Source organism: Bombina bombina, chromosome 2 (genome assembly GCF_027579735.1).
Source record: "Bombina bombina isolate aBomBom1 chromosome 2, aBomBom1.pri, whole genome shotgun sequence".
NCBI lineage: Eukaryota > Metazoa > Chordata > Amphibia > Anura > Bombinatoridae > Bombina > Bombina bombina.
In genome coordinates this window covers 428288735-428303781 of record NC_069500.1, presented here as the reverse complement: position 1 = coordinate 428303781, position 15047 = coordinate 428288735, and the positions used below count along the sequence as shown (strand labels likewise).

The following is a 15047-nucleotide window of genomic DNA, read 5'->3' as shown; positions in this document are numbered from 1 at the left end:
TTATTGGGTGGATTTTATTTTTAGCTTAGGGTTTGGGTGGAAAAAGAGCTAAATGCCCTTTTAAGGGCAATGCCCATACAAAAGCCCTTTTCAGGGCAATGGGGAGCTTATTTTTTTTTTAGATAGGATTATATTTGGGGGGATTGGTTGTGTGGGTGGTGGGTTTTACTGTTGGGGGGTATTTGTATTTTTTTTTACAGGTAAAAGAGCTGATTTCTTTGGGGCAAAGCCTTGCAAAAGGCCCTTTTAAGGGCCGTTGGTAGTTTATTGTAGGCTAGGGTTTTTTTTTTTATTTTGGGGGGGGCTTTTTTATTTTCATAGGGCTCTTAGATTAGGTGTAATTAGTTAAAATTTTTGATAATTTATTTTTTATTTTGTGTAACTTAGTGTTTGTTATTTTGTGTAATTTAGTTGTTAGTTTTTTGTAACTTTGTAATTTTTAATTGTAGATTTAAATTATTTGAGTAGGGTTAGGTGTTTAAATATGTAATTTAGTTAATTTAATTTGTAGTTTAATGTAATTTTAGTATAACAGTTAGGGTAGATTAATTATTAGTTTATTATAGTTTAATGTAATTTTAGTTAAACAGATAGGGTAGGTAATTAATAGTTTAATATAGTTTAATTTAAATTTATTATAAGACAGGGATGAGTTAATATTTAATGTAAAGTTAGCGGGTTGTTAGGTTTAGGGGTTAATAGCTTAATTTAGTTTATGGCAATGTGGGGGGCTGGCAGTTTAGGGGTAATAGGTTTAGTAAGTGGTAGTGATGTGGGAGGCCAGGGGTTTAGGGGTTAATAACTTTATTTAGTTGCGGTGGGCTCCGGGAGCGGCGGAATAGGGGTTAATATATTTATTTAGTTACGGCGGTGTCGGGGAGTGGCGGGATAGGGGTTAATAACTTTATGTAGGTGGCGGTGATGTAGGGGGTGGCAGATTAGGGGTGTTTAGACTCGGGGGTTATGTTAGGGTGTTAGGTGTAAACATAACTTTTATTCTCCCATAGAAATCAATGGGACATCGGGCAGCAGCGTACATAAGCTTTCACTGCTTTCAGACTCCCATTGATTCCTATAGAATCCGCGGCCTTCAGGGCGGCGGATTGAAAACCAGGTACGCTAGGCCGGAATAGTGGTGAGTGTACCTGTTAGAACTTTGATAACTTGCAAAAGTTGTCAGATAGTGCCGAATTTGCATTCGGAACATCTGTAATGACGTAAGCATCGATCTGTGTCGGACTGAGACCGGCGGATCGTATGTTATGTCACAGATTTCAACTTTTGCCAGTCTGAAGGCTTTGATAAATGAGGCGAATCAAGCTCGCCACAATTACACTGCGGAATTCCAGCGTATTTGCAGTTGACGGCTTGATAAATAGGCCTTAACAAATACATTGTAAATTACAGTTACACTCATATATAAAATTATTCATATAAATATTTTTTAAAAAAAAGTTATAATGGTTAAAAGGTATATGGTATAGTGCAAGGTGTCTAAATGCAAAGGGCTATATCTAAATATGTGTATGCATGCATATACTTTATATATACAATATATATATATATATATATATATATATATATATATATATATATATATATATATATATATATATATATAAAGCAAGACTGGCACCAGAAATAATACAAAATCCTGGTTAATATCCACCTGTAATTTCTTAGTGGTAACAGGTGGACAGTGCACAGAGGTATAAATTGTTTAAATACAGAAGATAAAAAGAGACGAACTGCGTCCTCAGGATAGGGGAAGTCTCATTATGCTACTATCCCCTACACTGTGCAATCCAGTACACCCTTATCTGGCACAAACCATTAAAGAATCAGTAGATAAAATCAGTACAATACTAGTGTAAAACAGCCAAATCTACATTTATTTATCCTTATAACATTATGCCACAAGCAGTAAGAGTCCACTACACTATAAATGAAGGGTACCCATTCTATCCTATCTGTTATTATCCAGAGTTGAATGATTCATCAAATTAATTATCTGTATCCCAATACCTTTTGATTTGAATTACATCCCACAAGTATGGCCCGCTAAAAAGCCTTCAATGTGCACCCCCATGGCTGTAATAGTCGTCGCTTGCATCTGTAAACGTTATAACATTGAAAGTACAGCTCTGTCCAGCAAGCAAATACCTCAGTAGGTAGGGTTAATAAAGCAAGGTAGTACAGTCCTTTGTCAAAACCCTCCAAATAGCACCCAAAGCAACGGAATATACTTTGCAAAGGAGCAATGCCTTTCTCAGCGTGGTTAGTTAAGCAGCGCCTGCAGTTCAATCTTACCCTCCTTTCGAATGTCCATATAATGTGCAATGTCCGTTACAGACTTACGTGGGGTCCCTGGTGACACATCGCTCTTTGCTTCTCCGATCTTACCTTTGTACCTTGGGTCAATGCAGGCCTTTTAGGTATTCATAATATGTCCAGTGGACCTGTTAGTAGTTATCTGCGTCAGCTACGTGCGTTTCACCCCTCCCCCAATCTGTACTGCCATTTCTAGAAAACTGTGTTGAAAATGAGACTTTATTAATTGACACAATACTAAGCCACAAGCAAATACATGAGGAATATTAGTTTCAAATTCACCCGATAGGCTGAGGAGGAAAGGAATTCCTCCTTAAAGGAATGACGAGGTGAAAGTACGTCATCAAATCAAGCCGGACGAAGCACCGTGCTGAGAGGGGTAAAACGCACGTAGCAGGCGCAGATAACTACTAACAGGTCCACTGGACATATTACGAATACCTAAAAGGCTTGCATTGACCCAAGGTACAAGGGTAAGATCGGAGAAGCAAAGAGCGATGTGTCACCAGGGACTCCACGTAAGTCTGTAACGGACATTGCACATGATATGGACATTCGAAAGGAGGGTAAGATTGATCGGCAGACGCTACTTAACTAACCACGCTGAGAAAGGCTTTGCTCCTTTGCAAATTATATTCCATTGCTTTGGGTGCTATTTGGAGAGTTTTGACAAAGGACTGTACTACCTTGCTTTATTAACCCTACCTACTGAAATATTTGCTTGCTAGCTAGACAGAGCTGTACTTTTAATGTTATAACGTTTACAGATGTAAGCGACGACTATTACAGTCGTGGGGGTGCACATTGAAGACTTATTAGCGGGCCATACTTGTGCGATGTAATTCAAATCAAGAGGTATTGGGATACAGATAATTAATTGGATGAATCATTCAACTCTGGATAATAACAGATAGGGAACTCGATACAATATGAATGGGTACCCTTCAATTATAGTCTAGTGGACTTTTTGAGACTCTTACTGCTTGTGGCATAATGTTATAAGGATAAATAAATGTAGATTTGGCTGTTTAACACTAGTATTGTACTGATTTTATCTATTGATTCTTTAATGGTTTGTGCCAGATAAGGGAGTACTGGATTGCACAGTGTAGGGGATAGTAGCATAATGAGACTCCCCCTACCCTGAAGACGCAGTTTGTCTCTTTTTATCTTCTGTATATATATAAATATATATAAATATATTTATGTGTGTGTGTGTGTGCATATGCATTTATGTATCTATGTGTTTTACTGTATATTTACTGTATATATGTAACATTCCAATGTTCTTCACATACAGGATAATGTAATTTTTATTTTAAATACATATTCCTATATATCTTAATATACCTATACCTGTATATCGGTTCCAGTAGATATATACGTAAAAATATCTATTTTATATTAAGATTATATATATATATATATATATATATATATATTGTATATATATATATATATATATATATCTTTAATTTTAAAAATGATATGTAAAATATGCATAACGCCCTTTGGGGTTCGCAATTTAGGTCCAACGAGGTGTCAGGTTAGGGCAAATGAAGAATTAGTTATCTTAAGGCACATTATTAAAATATTAAATAAAAGATATCAATAGTTATATATATATATTATAAATAATGTAAAATATTCTAAATAAGCTAAATAATATATATATATTTTTTCATTTTCTATAATAATTTTGAATAATTATAATTTATATTTTTTAACCCCTAAGCATGTTACGCATATTTTACAATCCTGTGTTCTTCATATAGAAAATGTTTTAATTTTTATGATTAAATATATATATATATATTATATATATAATACCTATATACAGTATATATAGCAATAGATATATAGGTATAATTATATACAGATATATATAGGAATATGTATTTACAATAAAATGTACATTATCCTGTATGTGAAGAACATGTGCTCTCCATTGAAGCCTATTGGGAGAATACGTTAACACTGTTGCAATATTGCTAAGTCCTTTGGTTAGCACTCGTCTGGTTTCACTCGCATGCCAACTTTTTATGTTTAACTTGTAATAAACACAATACCCAAAAAGTGCAAAAATAATTCTTCTAGCAAAGTTTACATTAAAGCGAATAGTGCACCTCTTGCAATCTGGCTTATAATAAGATACGTTGTACAAAAAAAAGACTACAGGCTGAAAATGTACAAAGGTGTTTACAAGGCCAGTAGGCATTATAAGGTGTCAGGCAGTGAGTCAACATACTTGGGTGAAATGAAGGGAAGAGTACATGATGATCTTGAGGGATTGGGTTTCAGGTGATGTTGTTATATTGAATTTGAAGTTATTAGGCAGGATCAGCATTAGTATTCTATATCTTTTGCCAGGTTTCCATTTCACTAGTGAGAGTGTGAAGACAGAGAGTGCACGGGGGTTGACTTACCACCGTATTCTGGAAGCTTTCCGCTTTGCTTATGCAAAGAGAACACTATTGGGAGACCCAAAATTTGTCAACATATCTGAGGTAAAGTCCTGCAGAACCGCTGAAAGGTTGGTGTTGGGTGTGTTTTGGACATGGTCAACATGTGTGCATTATAAATTTAAATTCATGGAGGTTCATGCTTCTAAACTACTTGACCTTATTTGGAAATCAAACTCAAATTATGATTTTTTTCACTTCAAAGAAGATCCAGTTTGAAACTAAATAATAAAAATAATCGAAAATTCCAGTCTAAACCAAATATTAATGTCTATAAATGTTTCTCTATAGTTAATTCAATATATTATATGTATATTTTGTTTAAATTGCATTTCTAGTATCATAATATTCAATGTGCATATTCTGTCTATCTTATTGTCACTGTCTGAAGAGTTTAATGTGATGTATCCAGAATATAAATATGACTTTGTTGTTTGTTATTATTTTCCCATATAGACTATACAAAACTTAACCTCTAATTACTTTGCTGAATCTCTGAGACAAAAAATTACAGACAACACTACTCATCCACCTGAATATTATGAACCAACATTCTACACACCGGATTCCCATGGCACTGCCCATTTGTCAGTGGTAGCCGAGGATGGTAGTGCTGTTGCAGCCACCAGCACCATCAACTTGTAGTAAGCCATACCATAAAACATGATTTTATCTTATATGTCTACCTAAGGAAAATCAGTGCAATAAATTTATTTTTTTCTAATGTGACAGCTGGTCCTATCAGAGAGGAAGTTAGCTTTAGATATAGCATGTGGGTATGAGAGAAGGAAGGAACTGACAGGGAAAGGGTTTGAAGAAAGGTGGCAAAGCTGGGGCACAGTTTCTGAGAGATAATAATAAAGAAGGAGTGAGTGAGAAAGAGGGGCAAACATGTAGAAATAATTTATTCATAACCACTTTCTCTTGTTTCATAAACTTTGCCATTTTTGTCCCCTTTAATATCCTGTTCATCCCAGGGCCAAATATTATAACTCAATGGTTTTGTATAAATTTGAATCCTTGTAAACAGTGTAAGGTGGTAAAGATAAAGATCACATTAAAGTTGAATTTAGTTTTGTCAGATTTTTTTTAATGTTTTGATGGAGCACTTAAGGGAGGTATAGTTATTACTAGAAAACACCTTTATTAATTAAATAGTATTTCCTGTCTATAACGGTCTCACCAATTAATTCTGCTCTCTTTCAAGCTTTGGATCCAAGGTTCGATCTAATATCACTGGGATAATTTATAATGATGAGATGGATGATTTTAGTTCTCCGCTCATCGTCAATAATTTTGGGGTACCTCCGTCACCGGCAAACTTCATTAGACCAGGTACCTTCAAAACTTCTACTAACTCCTGCATATACATAGTGTATTTCAATACTGTCTTGTGAAGCCTAAAGCTATGGGTAAATAAGCTTTACCATCAACTTGCAGGAAAGAGACCACTTTCGTCAATGTGTCCTGCCATATTGCTGAACAAGGACAAAAAAGTACACATGGTGGTTGGAGCTTCTGGAGGGACAAAAATTACAACAGCAACTGCCCTAGTAGGTCAATTATATGGCAGCAGAGGATAGAAAAAGTCTGTGTCAACACAAAGTGAATAAAACTAATGGGTTATGTTTGGTTAGTATATCATAGACCAAAGGCACAAATAAAATATTTAGTAATGATGCATCAGTCTATATTTTAAAATAAAACTAAGAAAACAGAGGAAAACCTAAGGCATGTAGACTGTCTATATTCTAAAAGGTGATAGAAATGAAGGGATATTCTAAGTGAGACACAGGACATTTCATTGGTCATGAAATTATGCACTGTTATTCTTGTGAGGTTTCTTTACTGTAGATTTTATTATTGGGGCGTTGGGATTTGTATATTGGGATTGGACCGACTGACATTCTTGTTCTGATTGTGACTTTCATTAAGGTTGTAAAAAAGCTATTTTCTTGTTGGGAATGAGACTTTTTTGGGATAATAACATGATCTCTTAACCATTTCAGGTTATTATTAACTCACTATGGTTTGGATACGATATAAAGAGATCTGTGGAGGAAGCCCGGGTGCATAACCAGTTGTTCCCCAGTGTCAGCCAGCTGGAAAATACATTTGATTCGGTCAGTATCATAGTATTAAACATCCCCTAAAGTGTTTCATAAGGCTACAAAACAACAAATGCACACAGTTCTGCTCCATGTACAATGCTTTAACCTGTTTTCCTCTTCTGTTTTTTCAGGCTATAGATGCGCAGCTTTCTCTTCGTCTTCATAATGTTTCACGAGTAGCCAGAAGTGGATCTGTGGTACAGGCAGTAGTAAGGACTGAGGGTAAATGGGCTGCAGCTTCAGACTCAAGGAAAGGGGGGCAGCCAGCAGGATACTGAATTTCCACTGACCACTAGACTTCTGAACAGCAGTGTACTGGGATGCACCTGTTCACCAGTGTTGCCAACAAAACATTAATGGACATTTTACCTCAGGGACCAAATATGACTATGAACTACAAAGGAATTCCAAGAATCTCTCTTCTGCTACTCATTATATTGGGACCAGTCCATTCTAGGCATTTCAGCATCTTTGACTACATTGCTCAGGTGTTGGAAATTTGAAATTCCGGGCTTACCTACAAAAGCAGGTGGGCTGCATGCCATGAATATACCAGGATGGAATATCACTGTCATGTCCAAAGAGGGAAATGTAAGGAGGACAACACCCTAAATGCCACTCAATGCTGTAGATAAGCCTCACAGGATTGGTTCAATATTAATGGAGTGGTGTGCTCTTTTTCACAAGGGGAAAAGATGAGTTTGGTCACTTATTGCCTTGGATGAAGTACTGCATAGGAATTATTTTCAGGACTAGTTGGTATGGGTTGCAGAGTATGGGAGGTTCACTTTTTTCCGTCCATTTAACTAATAATAAATGATTTAAGCCTTTTATAACAATGATTACTGTAGCATTATTTCTGGGGGAGGTAACATGATGTTTGTATAAGGCTATCTTGTATACAGTAAAGTATATAAAAGTCACACATTCTGGTGAACTGCATGTGCAATGCCGTCAATCAACCCGATCATATGGGATTGGGGTTGATTGCTGTACGCCGCGGCGGATACAGTTAAGGAGCAGGGGTCTTAAGACCGCTGCTTCATAACTGCGGTTTCCGGTGAGCCTAAAGGCTCGCATGGAAGCAGTGCGAGATGGCCCATTCGGGCTATCATAAATCGTCCCAATTATGTGTGTACATATATATTAATGTTTTTATATGCTTATATATGTCTGTAAATACATAAATACACATTTAAATACATTAACATTTATGTGCACACATATAAACATATCTATATACATACAAATACATCTTTAGCAATGTATCTGTATGCATCTCAATGTTAAAGCCATTTGCATGCCTTTTTTTTTTTTTTTTTAAACACTCGAGATCTAATTTTTATTAGACAGTTTTAATATGAGTGTAACTGTACTTTGTAATGTATTTTTGAAGTGATTAGTGCAACTTTTTTTTTTTGGGAAACCAGTTAACCACAGCTCTGAGATCTCGGTAAGGATTGAAGCGTAAATGGCAATTGTGCTAGTGCAATCGCGATTTTGCTCAATTTGTAATATCAGTGCAATTAAAAAGGCTTGCTAAAAGACTATATTGCTTGCGCAAAACCGCTTGCGCCTCACTTGTAATCTAGCCCTTTTTCTCTTAAATCTTTACATCTTTTTTCGGCTGTGTAGATTTAAATTAGTTATATTCCACACAGAGCATGTGCATTGTTTATCTCACAAATTGCAGTTATCTTAAACAGACCACAGTAAGAGATAAACTTATATTTTTCAGGAGAGCATAAGCCCCCTTTAGCAGTATATAATATATAAATGCTCCAAGTAAGCACATATGATAGTCTCCTGTTTTCTTAATGATCAGTGTAATTTACAAAAAGAACAAACCAGAAGAAAATGAACACACCACATAGGGGATGATTTATCAACCTTGTTTCCGGCGAGCCTTCAGAATATATGAAGCAGTGGTCTAAAGAACGCTGCTCCATAACTTGTTCGCCTGCTCTGAGGCTACGGACAGAAATCAACCCGATCAAATACGAATCTGGCCGCGAATCTGCAGGGGGCAGCATTGCACCAGCAGTTCACAAGAATTTTATCAATGTGCAGCGGACATGATACGATACAGCGTATGTTAAATATGCCCCATAGACATCAATATTAACAATGGTGGCCCAACAATAAATTTACACTATCACAATGTACATAATTTGCTCAAAGGGAGGTGGGAGAAAGAGAAAGACATGGGGGGAGAGAGACAGAGGGAAAGAGAGAGAGAGACACACAGAGGGAGAGACACAGAGGGGCTAGAGATAGAAAAAGAGACAGAAGAGGAGAGACACGGGGGGGAGAGAAACAGAGACATGGGGGAGACACAGAGGGGAAAGAGAGAGACAGAGGAGGGAGAGAGGCACAGGGGGAGACACAGAAGGGGGAGAGAAAGACACAGAGGGGGTAAAGAGAGACACGGATGGAGAGAGAGCTACAGAGGGGGAGAGAGAGACACAGAGGGGTGGAGAGAGTGAAAGACACAGGGGGAGAGAGAGAAAAAGAGACACAAAGGGGGAGAGAGACAGAGGAGGGGAGAGAGACACAGAAGAGGGAAAGCAAGACACAGAGGGGTGAGATAGACACACAGAGGGGGTTGAGAGAGACAAACAGAGGGGGAGAGAGAGACACACTGAGGAAGGGGAGAAAGGGAGACAGGGGGGAGGGAGAGATACACAGAGGAGGGGAGAGAGAGACAGAGAGTGATATAGAGGGAGAAAGAGACACAGGAGGAGAGAGAGACACAGAGGGAGAAAGAGATACAGAGGGGGAAAGAGAGACACAGAGGGGGGAGAGAGTGAAAGATAGAGGGGGAGAGAGAGAAAAAGAGACACAAAGGGGAGAGAGAGACAGACAGGGGACATACATGGGGGAGAGAGACACAGAAGGGGGAGAGAGACACACAGAGGGGTGAGAGAGACACACACACAGAGGGGGTAGAGAGAGATACGGGGGGAGAGTGAGACAAAGGGGGGAGAGAGACAGATGGGGAGAGGGACACAGAAGGAGGAAAAGAGAGACACAGAGGGGGAGAGAGAGACACAGAGGGGAAGAGAGAGACAGACAGAGGGGGTGTGAGAGAGATACGGAGGGGGGAGAGAGACACAGGTGGAGAGAGAGACACAGAGGGAGGGAGAGAGACACACAGAGGAAGGGAGAGAGAGAGCGACACCGGGGGGGAAAGAGAGACACAAAGGGAGGGAGAGAAACACACACAGAGGGGGAGGGGAAGAAAGAGACATGGGGGCTGAGAGATAAAGAGGGGGAGAGAGAGAAAAAGAGACACAGAGGGGGAGAGAGACATGGGGGAGAGAGAGACACAGAGGAGGGGAGAGAGACAGAGGGGGTAGAGAGAGACACAAAGAGGGGGGAGAGACAGTGGGAGAGAGAGACAAACATAGGGGGGGTGTACACAGAGGAGGGGAAAGAGAGACACAAAGGGAAGGAAAGAGACACAGAGGGAGGGAGAGACACAGGGGGAGAAAGAGACACAGAGGGAGGTGGGAGAAAGAGAAAGAATCGGGGGAGAGACACAGAGGGAAAGAGAGAAAGACACACACAGAGGGAGAGAGAGATACAGGGGGGAGGGAAAAAGAGACTCAGAGGGGGGAGAGAAAAAGCGACACGGTGGAGACACAGAGGAGGGGAGAGAGAGAGACAAAGGAGGGAGAGACACAGAGGGGGGATAGACACAAAGGGGGTAGAGAGAGACACAGAGGGGAGGGAGATACAGAGGGGGAGAATGAGACACAGAGGAGGGAGAGAGTGAAAGACACAGAGGGAGAGAGAGAGAAAAAGAGACATGAAGGGGGAGAGAGAGACCCGGGGGGAGAGACACAGAGGAAGGGAGAGAGAAACAGAAGGGGGAAATGTTTTGGCAGTCTTGATAAAGCCTAGTTACAGATGAAACGTGTTGACGTTAATCCAAGGGTCTTAAAGAAGACATAAGCACTATTGAAGGAATCTAAGCAGTTTTATTCCGGTGAAAGCTAACACTCTGTGCAGAGTAAAAGACTACAGCGGATATCGCTTATAACAGATGAACACATTCCGTAGTGGGAGTAAAAAGAACCAGTAGCCCTACAACAACCAGCCACCTATGTAAGACCTACGGGAAATCCGAAGTTTCCGTAAAGATTTGCAACATCAAGCACTTCAGACGTGACATAGTCACACCCCAAGAGGTTAAAGGTGAGATCAAGAGGCCTACTTATCAAGCCGTCAACTTACTTGCATTCAACGGCACCAATACGCTCGCCTGACATCGCCTAACTTGAATACGCTCTCCATATTTAACAAAAATACTGTCAAAAAGCCGCGCACCAAGTACGGGGCGATGAGCAGCGGACTGTTGTTAACTAACAGGCATCAATCTCACTGCTATTCGGCTTTTTCACAGCTTTATTTATATACTGTCACTAAACACCGCCACTATACTAAACTGTTTAACCCCTATCCCCCCTGCCGCAACTAAATAAAGTTATTAACCCCTATCCTGCTGCTCTCCGACACGCCGCAACTCTAATAAATTTATTAACCCCTATTCCGCCGCTCCCGGACCCGCCGCAACTAACGCCTAAACCTCTGGCCTCCCACATCACTAACACTTACTAAACCTATTAACCCCTAAACCACCAGCCCCCCACATCGCCATAAACTAAATTAACCTATTAATCCCTAAACCTAACAACCCGCTAACTTTATATTAAATATTAACTCATCCCTATCTTATAATAAATTTAAACTTACCTTTAGATTTAAATTAAACTATATTAAACTATATTAAACTAATAATTAATCTACCCTAACTATTAGACTAAAATTACATTAAACTATATGAAACTATTAAATAATTTACCCTAACTGTTATACTAAAATTACATTAAACTACAAATTAAATTAAATATATTATATAGTTAAAAACCTAACCGTACTCAAATAATTTAAATCTACTAATAAAAATTACAAAGTTACAAAAAGCTAACAACTAAGTTACACAAAATAACAAACACTAAGTTATAAAAAAATAAACACAAAGTTACACAAAATAAAAAATAAATTATCAAATATTTAAACTAATTACACCTAATCTAAGAGCCCTATGAAAATAAAAAAGCCCCCCAAAATAAAAAAAAAACCTTAGCCTACAATAAACTACCAATGGCCTTTAAAAGGGCCTTTTGCAGGACATTGCCCCAAATAAATCAGCTCTTTTACCTGTAAATAAAAAATACAAACAAACACCCAACAGTAAAACCCACCACCCACACAACCAACCCCCCAAATAAAAACCTAATCTAAAAAACCTAAGCTCCCCATTGCCCTGAAAAGGGCATTTGTATTGGCATTGCCCTTAAAAGGGCATTTAGCTCTTTTTCAAAAGCCCAAACCCTAATCTAAAATTAAAACCCACCCAATAAACCCTTAAAAAAGCCTAACATTAACCCCCGAAGATCTACTTACAGTTTCTGAAGAGCCGACATCCATCCTCAACGAAGTGGCAGAAGTCCTCATCAAAGCCGGCAGAAGTCTTCATCCAAGCGGGTCGACGTCTTCATCCAACCGGGCAGAAGTCTTCATCCAGACGGCATCTTCTATCTTCATCCATCTGGCGTGGAGCGGCTCCATCTTCAAGACATCAACAATGAATGTTCCTTTAAATGACATCATCCAAGATGGCGTCCCTTAGATTCCGATTTTTTCTGATAGAATTCTATCAGCCAATCAGAAGGGTTTATTGGGTGGGTTTTAATTTTAGATTAGGGTTTGGGCTTTTGAAAAAGAGCTAAATGCCCTTTTAAGGGCAATGCCCATACAAATGCCCTTTTCAGGGCAATGGTCAGCTTAGGTTTTTTTAGATTACATTTTTATTTGGGGGGTTGGTTGTGTGGGTGGTGGGTTTTACTGTTGGGGGGGGTGTTTGTATTTTTTTTTTACAGGTAAAAGAGCTGATTTCTTTGGGGCAATGCCCCGCAAAAGGCCCTTTTAAGGGCCATTGGTAGTTTATTGTAGGCTAGGTTTTTTTTTTATTTTGGGGGGGCTCTTTTTATTTTCATAGGGCTCTTAGATTAGGTGTAATTAGTTGAAATATTTGATAATTAATTTTTTATTTTGTGTAACTTAATGTTTATTTATTTTTTTAACTTAGTGTTTGTTATTTTGTGTAACTTGTTAGTTTTTTGTAACTTTGTAATTTTTAATAGTAGATTTAAATTAATTGAGTAGGGTTAGGTTTTTAACTATATAATATATTTAATTTAATTTGTAGTTTAATGTAATTTTAGTATAACAGTTAGGGTAGATTAATTAATAGTTTAATTTGTTTAATGTAATTTTAGTATAATAGTTATGGTAGATTAATTATTAGATTAATATAATTTAATGTAATTTTAGTCTAATAGTTAGGGTAGAGTAATTATTAGTTTAATATATATTTTAATATAGTTTAATATAGTTTAATTTAAATATAAAGGTAAGTTTAAATTTATTATAAGATAGGGTTGAGTTAATATTTAATATAAAGTTAGCGGGCTGTTAGGTTTAGGGGTTAATAGGTTAATTTAGTTTATGGCGATGTGGGGGGCTGGCGGTTTAGGGGTTAATAGGTTTAGTAAGTGGTAGTGATGTGGGAGGCCAGGGGTTTAGGGGTTAATACATTTATTTAGTTGCGGTGGACTCCGGGAGCGGCGGGATAGGGGTTAATAACATTATTTAGGTGACGGCGGGGTCCGAGAGTGGCGGAATAGGGGTTAATAAGTATAATGTAGGTGGCGGCAGTGGCGGGCGGCAGATTAGGAGTTAATAACATAATGTAGGTGGCTGCGGTGTCGGGGCGGCAGAATAGGGGTTATTAAGTATAATGTAGGTGGTGGCGGTGTCGGGCGGCAGATTAGGGGTGTTTAGACTCGGGGTACATGTTAGGGTGTTAGGTGTAAACATAACTTTTATTCTCCCATAAGAATCATAAGCTTTCGCTGCTTTCAGACTCCCATTGATTCCTATGGCATCCGCAGCCTCCAGGGAGGCAGATTGAAAAGCAGGTACGCAGGGCCGGAATAGTGGCGAGCGTACCTGTTAGAAGTTTGATAACTAGAAAAAGTAGTCAGATAGTGCCGAATTTGTATTCGGAGCATCTGCAATGACGTAAGCATCGATCTGTGTTGGACTGAGACCGGCGGATCGTATGTTACGTCACAGATTTCAACTTTTGCCAGTCTGTAGGCTTTGATAAATAAGGGGAATCAGGCTCACCACAATTACGCTGCAGAATTCCAGCGTATTTGCGGTTGACGGCTTGATAAATAGGCCTCCAAGAGTCTAACGTTCCGGAGATAGACCGCAAACGTATTGACTAATACGCATCACAAATCTACAGCTGGGACCACTGAGGGACTGGTAAAGTATCCCCACTATATTCAAGAAATGTGCTCATAATCCAACTTATAGTTATATACATATATAATGGGTAACACAGGTCTGCTCACTATACTTACAAACTAAGACCCGTTTAAAGCGCTAAGTCTTTTCATGAAAAATATTGCAAAGTTTTTTTTCATATGAGCAAATTGACATCTTACATATAGTAAATTTTGTAACAACATATGAACTGCTGAATGGATATTTCACTTATTAACTGTTGAATTGACATCTCACTTAAAGTGAATGTCAATTTTGATGCTAAAATGCCTGGTTTTTAAAAATTTGATTAAAAACAGGGGCACTTTAATTCATCAAAATTTACATTTCACTCCTGTTGAGAAAAAAAACGTACCTTTTAATCTTCACAGCAGCTCCAGCTTCCTCCACCCGTCGCAAAGCCTCTTCCTGGGTCTAAAATGAGGAATCCGGCTTCCTCCAATCACAGCGTTGAATCAGACACTGACGGGTAAGCCGTGATTGGAGGATGACCTATCCATCATTTCTGACATCAGAAATGGCTTGCAACGACCAGAGGAAGTTGGAGCTGCTGTGAAGATTAAAAGGTAAGTTTTTTTTCACAACAGGAGTGAAATGTAAATTTTGATGAATTAAAGTGCCCCTGTTTTTTTTTTTTTGTTTTTTTTTTCAAAAGCTTTATTGATGTGAATAAACAATTTACACTCAATGAGCAAATAAAAAGAGACAATACGGTTAC

At 38.5% G+C, this 15047-nt stretch overlaps 1 protein-coding gene across 1 annotated transcript in view; it reads left to right on the top strand.

The window, feature by feature from the left end:
- GGT1 (gamma-glutamyltransferase 1) overlaps positions 1 to 7737 on the top strand; it is a 263605-nt gene extending 255868 nt beyond the window's left edge. The window contains exons 8-13 of the mRNA XM_053701986.1: positions 4702 to 4838; positions 5250 to 5437; positions 6001 to 6128; positions 6234 to 6346; positions 6803 to 6916; positions 7036 to 7737. Of these exons, the coding sequence (XP_053557961.1) occupies positions 4702 to 4838; positions 5250 to 5437; positions 6001 to 6128; positions 6234 to 6346; positions 6803 to 6916; positions 7036 to 7182 (827 nt within the window). The 3' untranslated portion in view covers positions 7183 to 7737. The remainder of the gene's footprint in view (positions 1 to 4701; positions 4839 to 5249; positions 5438 to 6000; positions 6129 to 6233; positions 6347 to 6802; positions 6917 to 7035) is intronic.
- The last annotated feature ends 7310 nt before the right edge of the window (positions 7738 to 15047 follow it).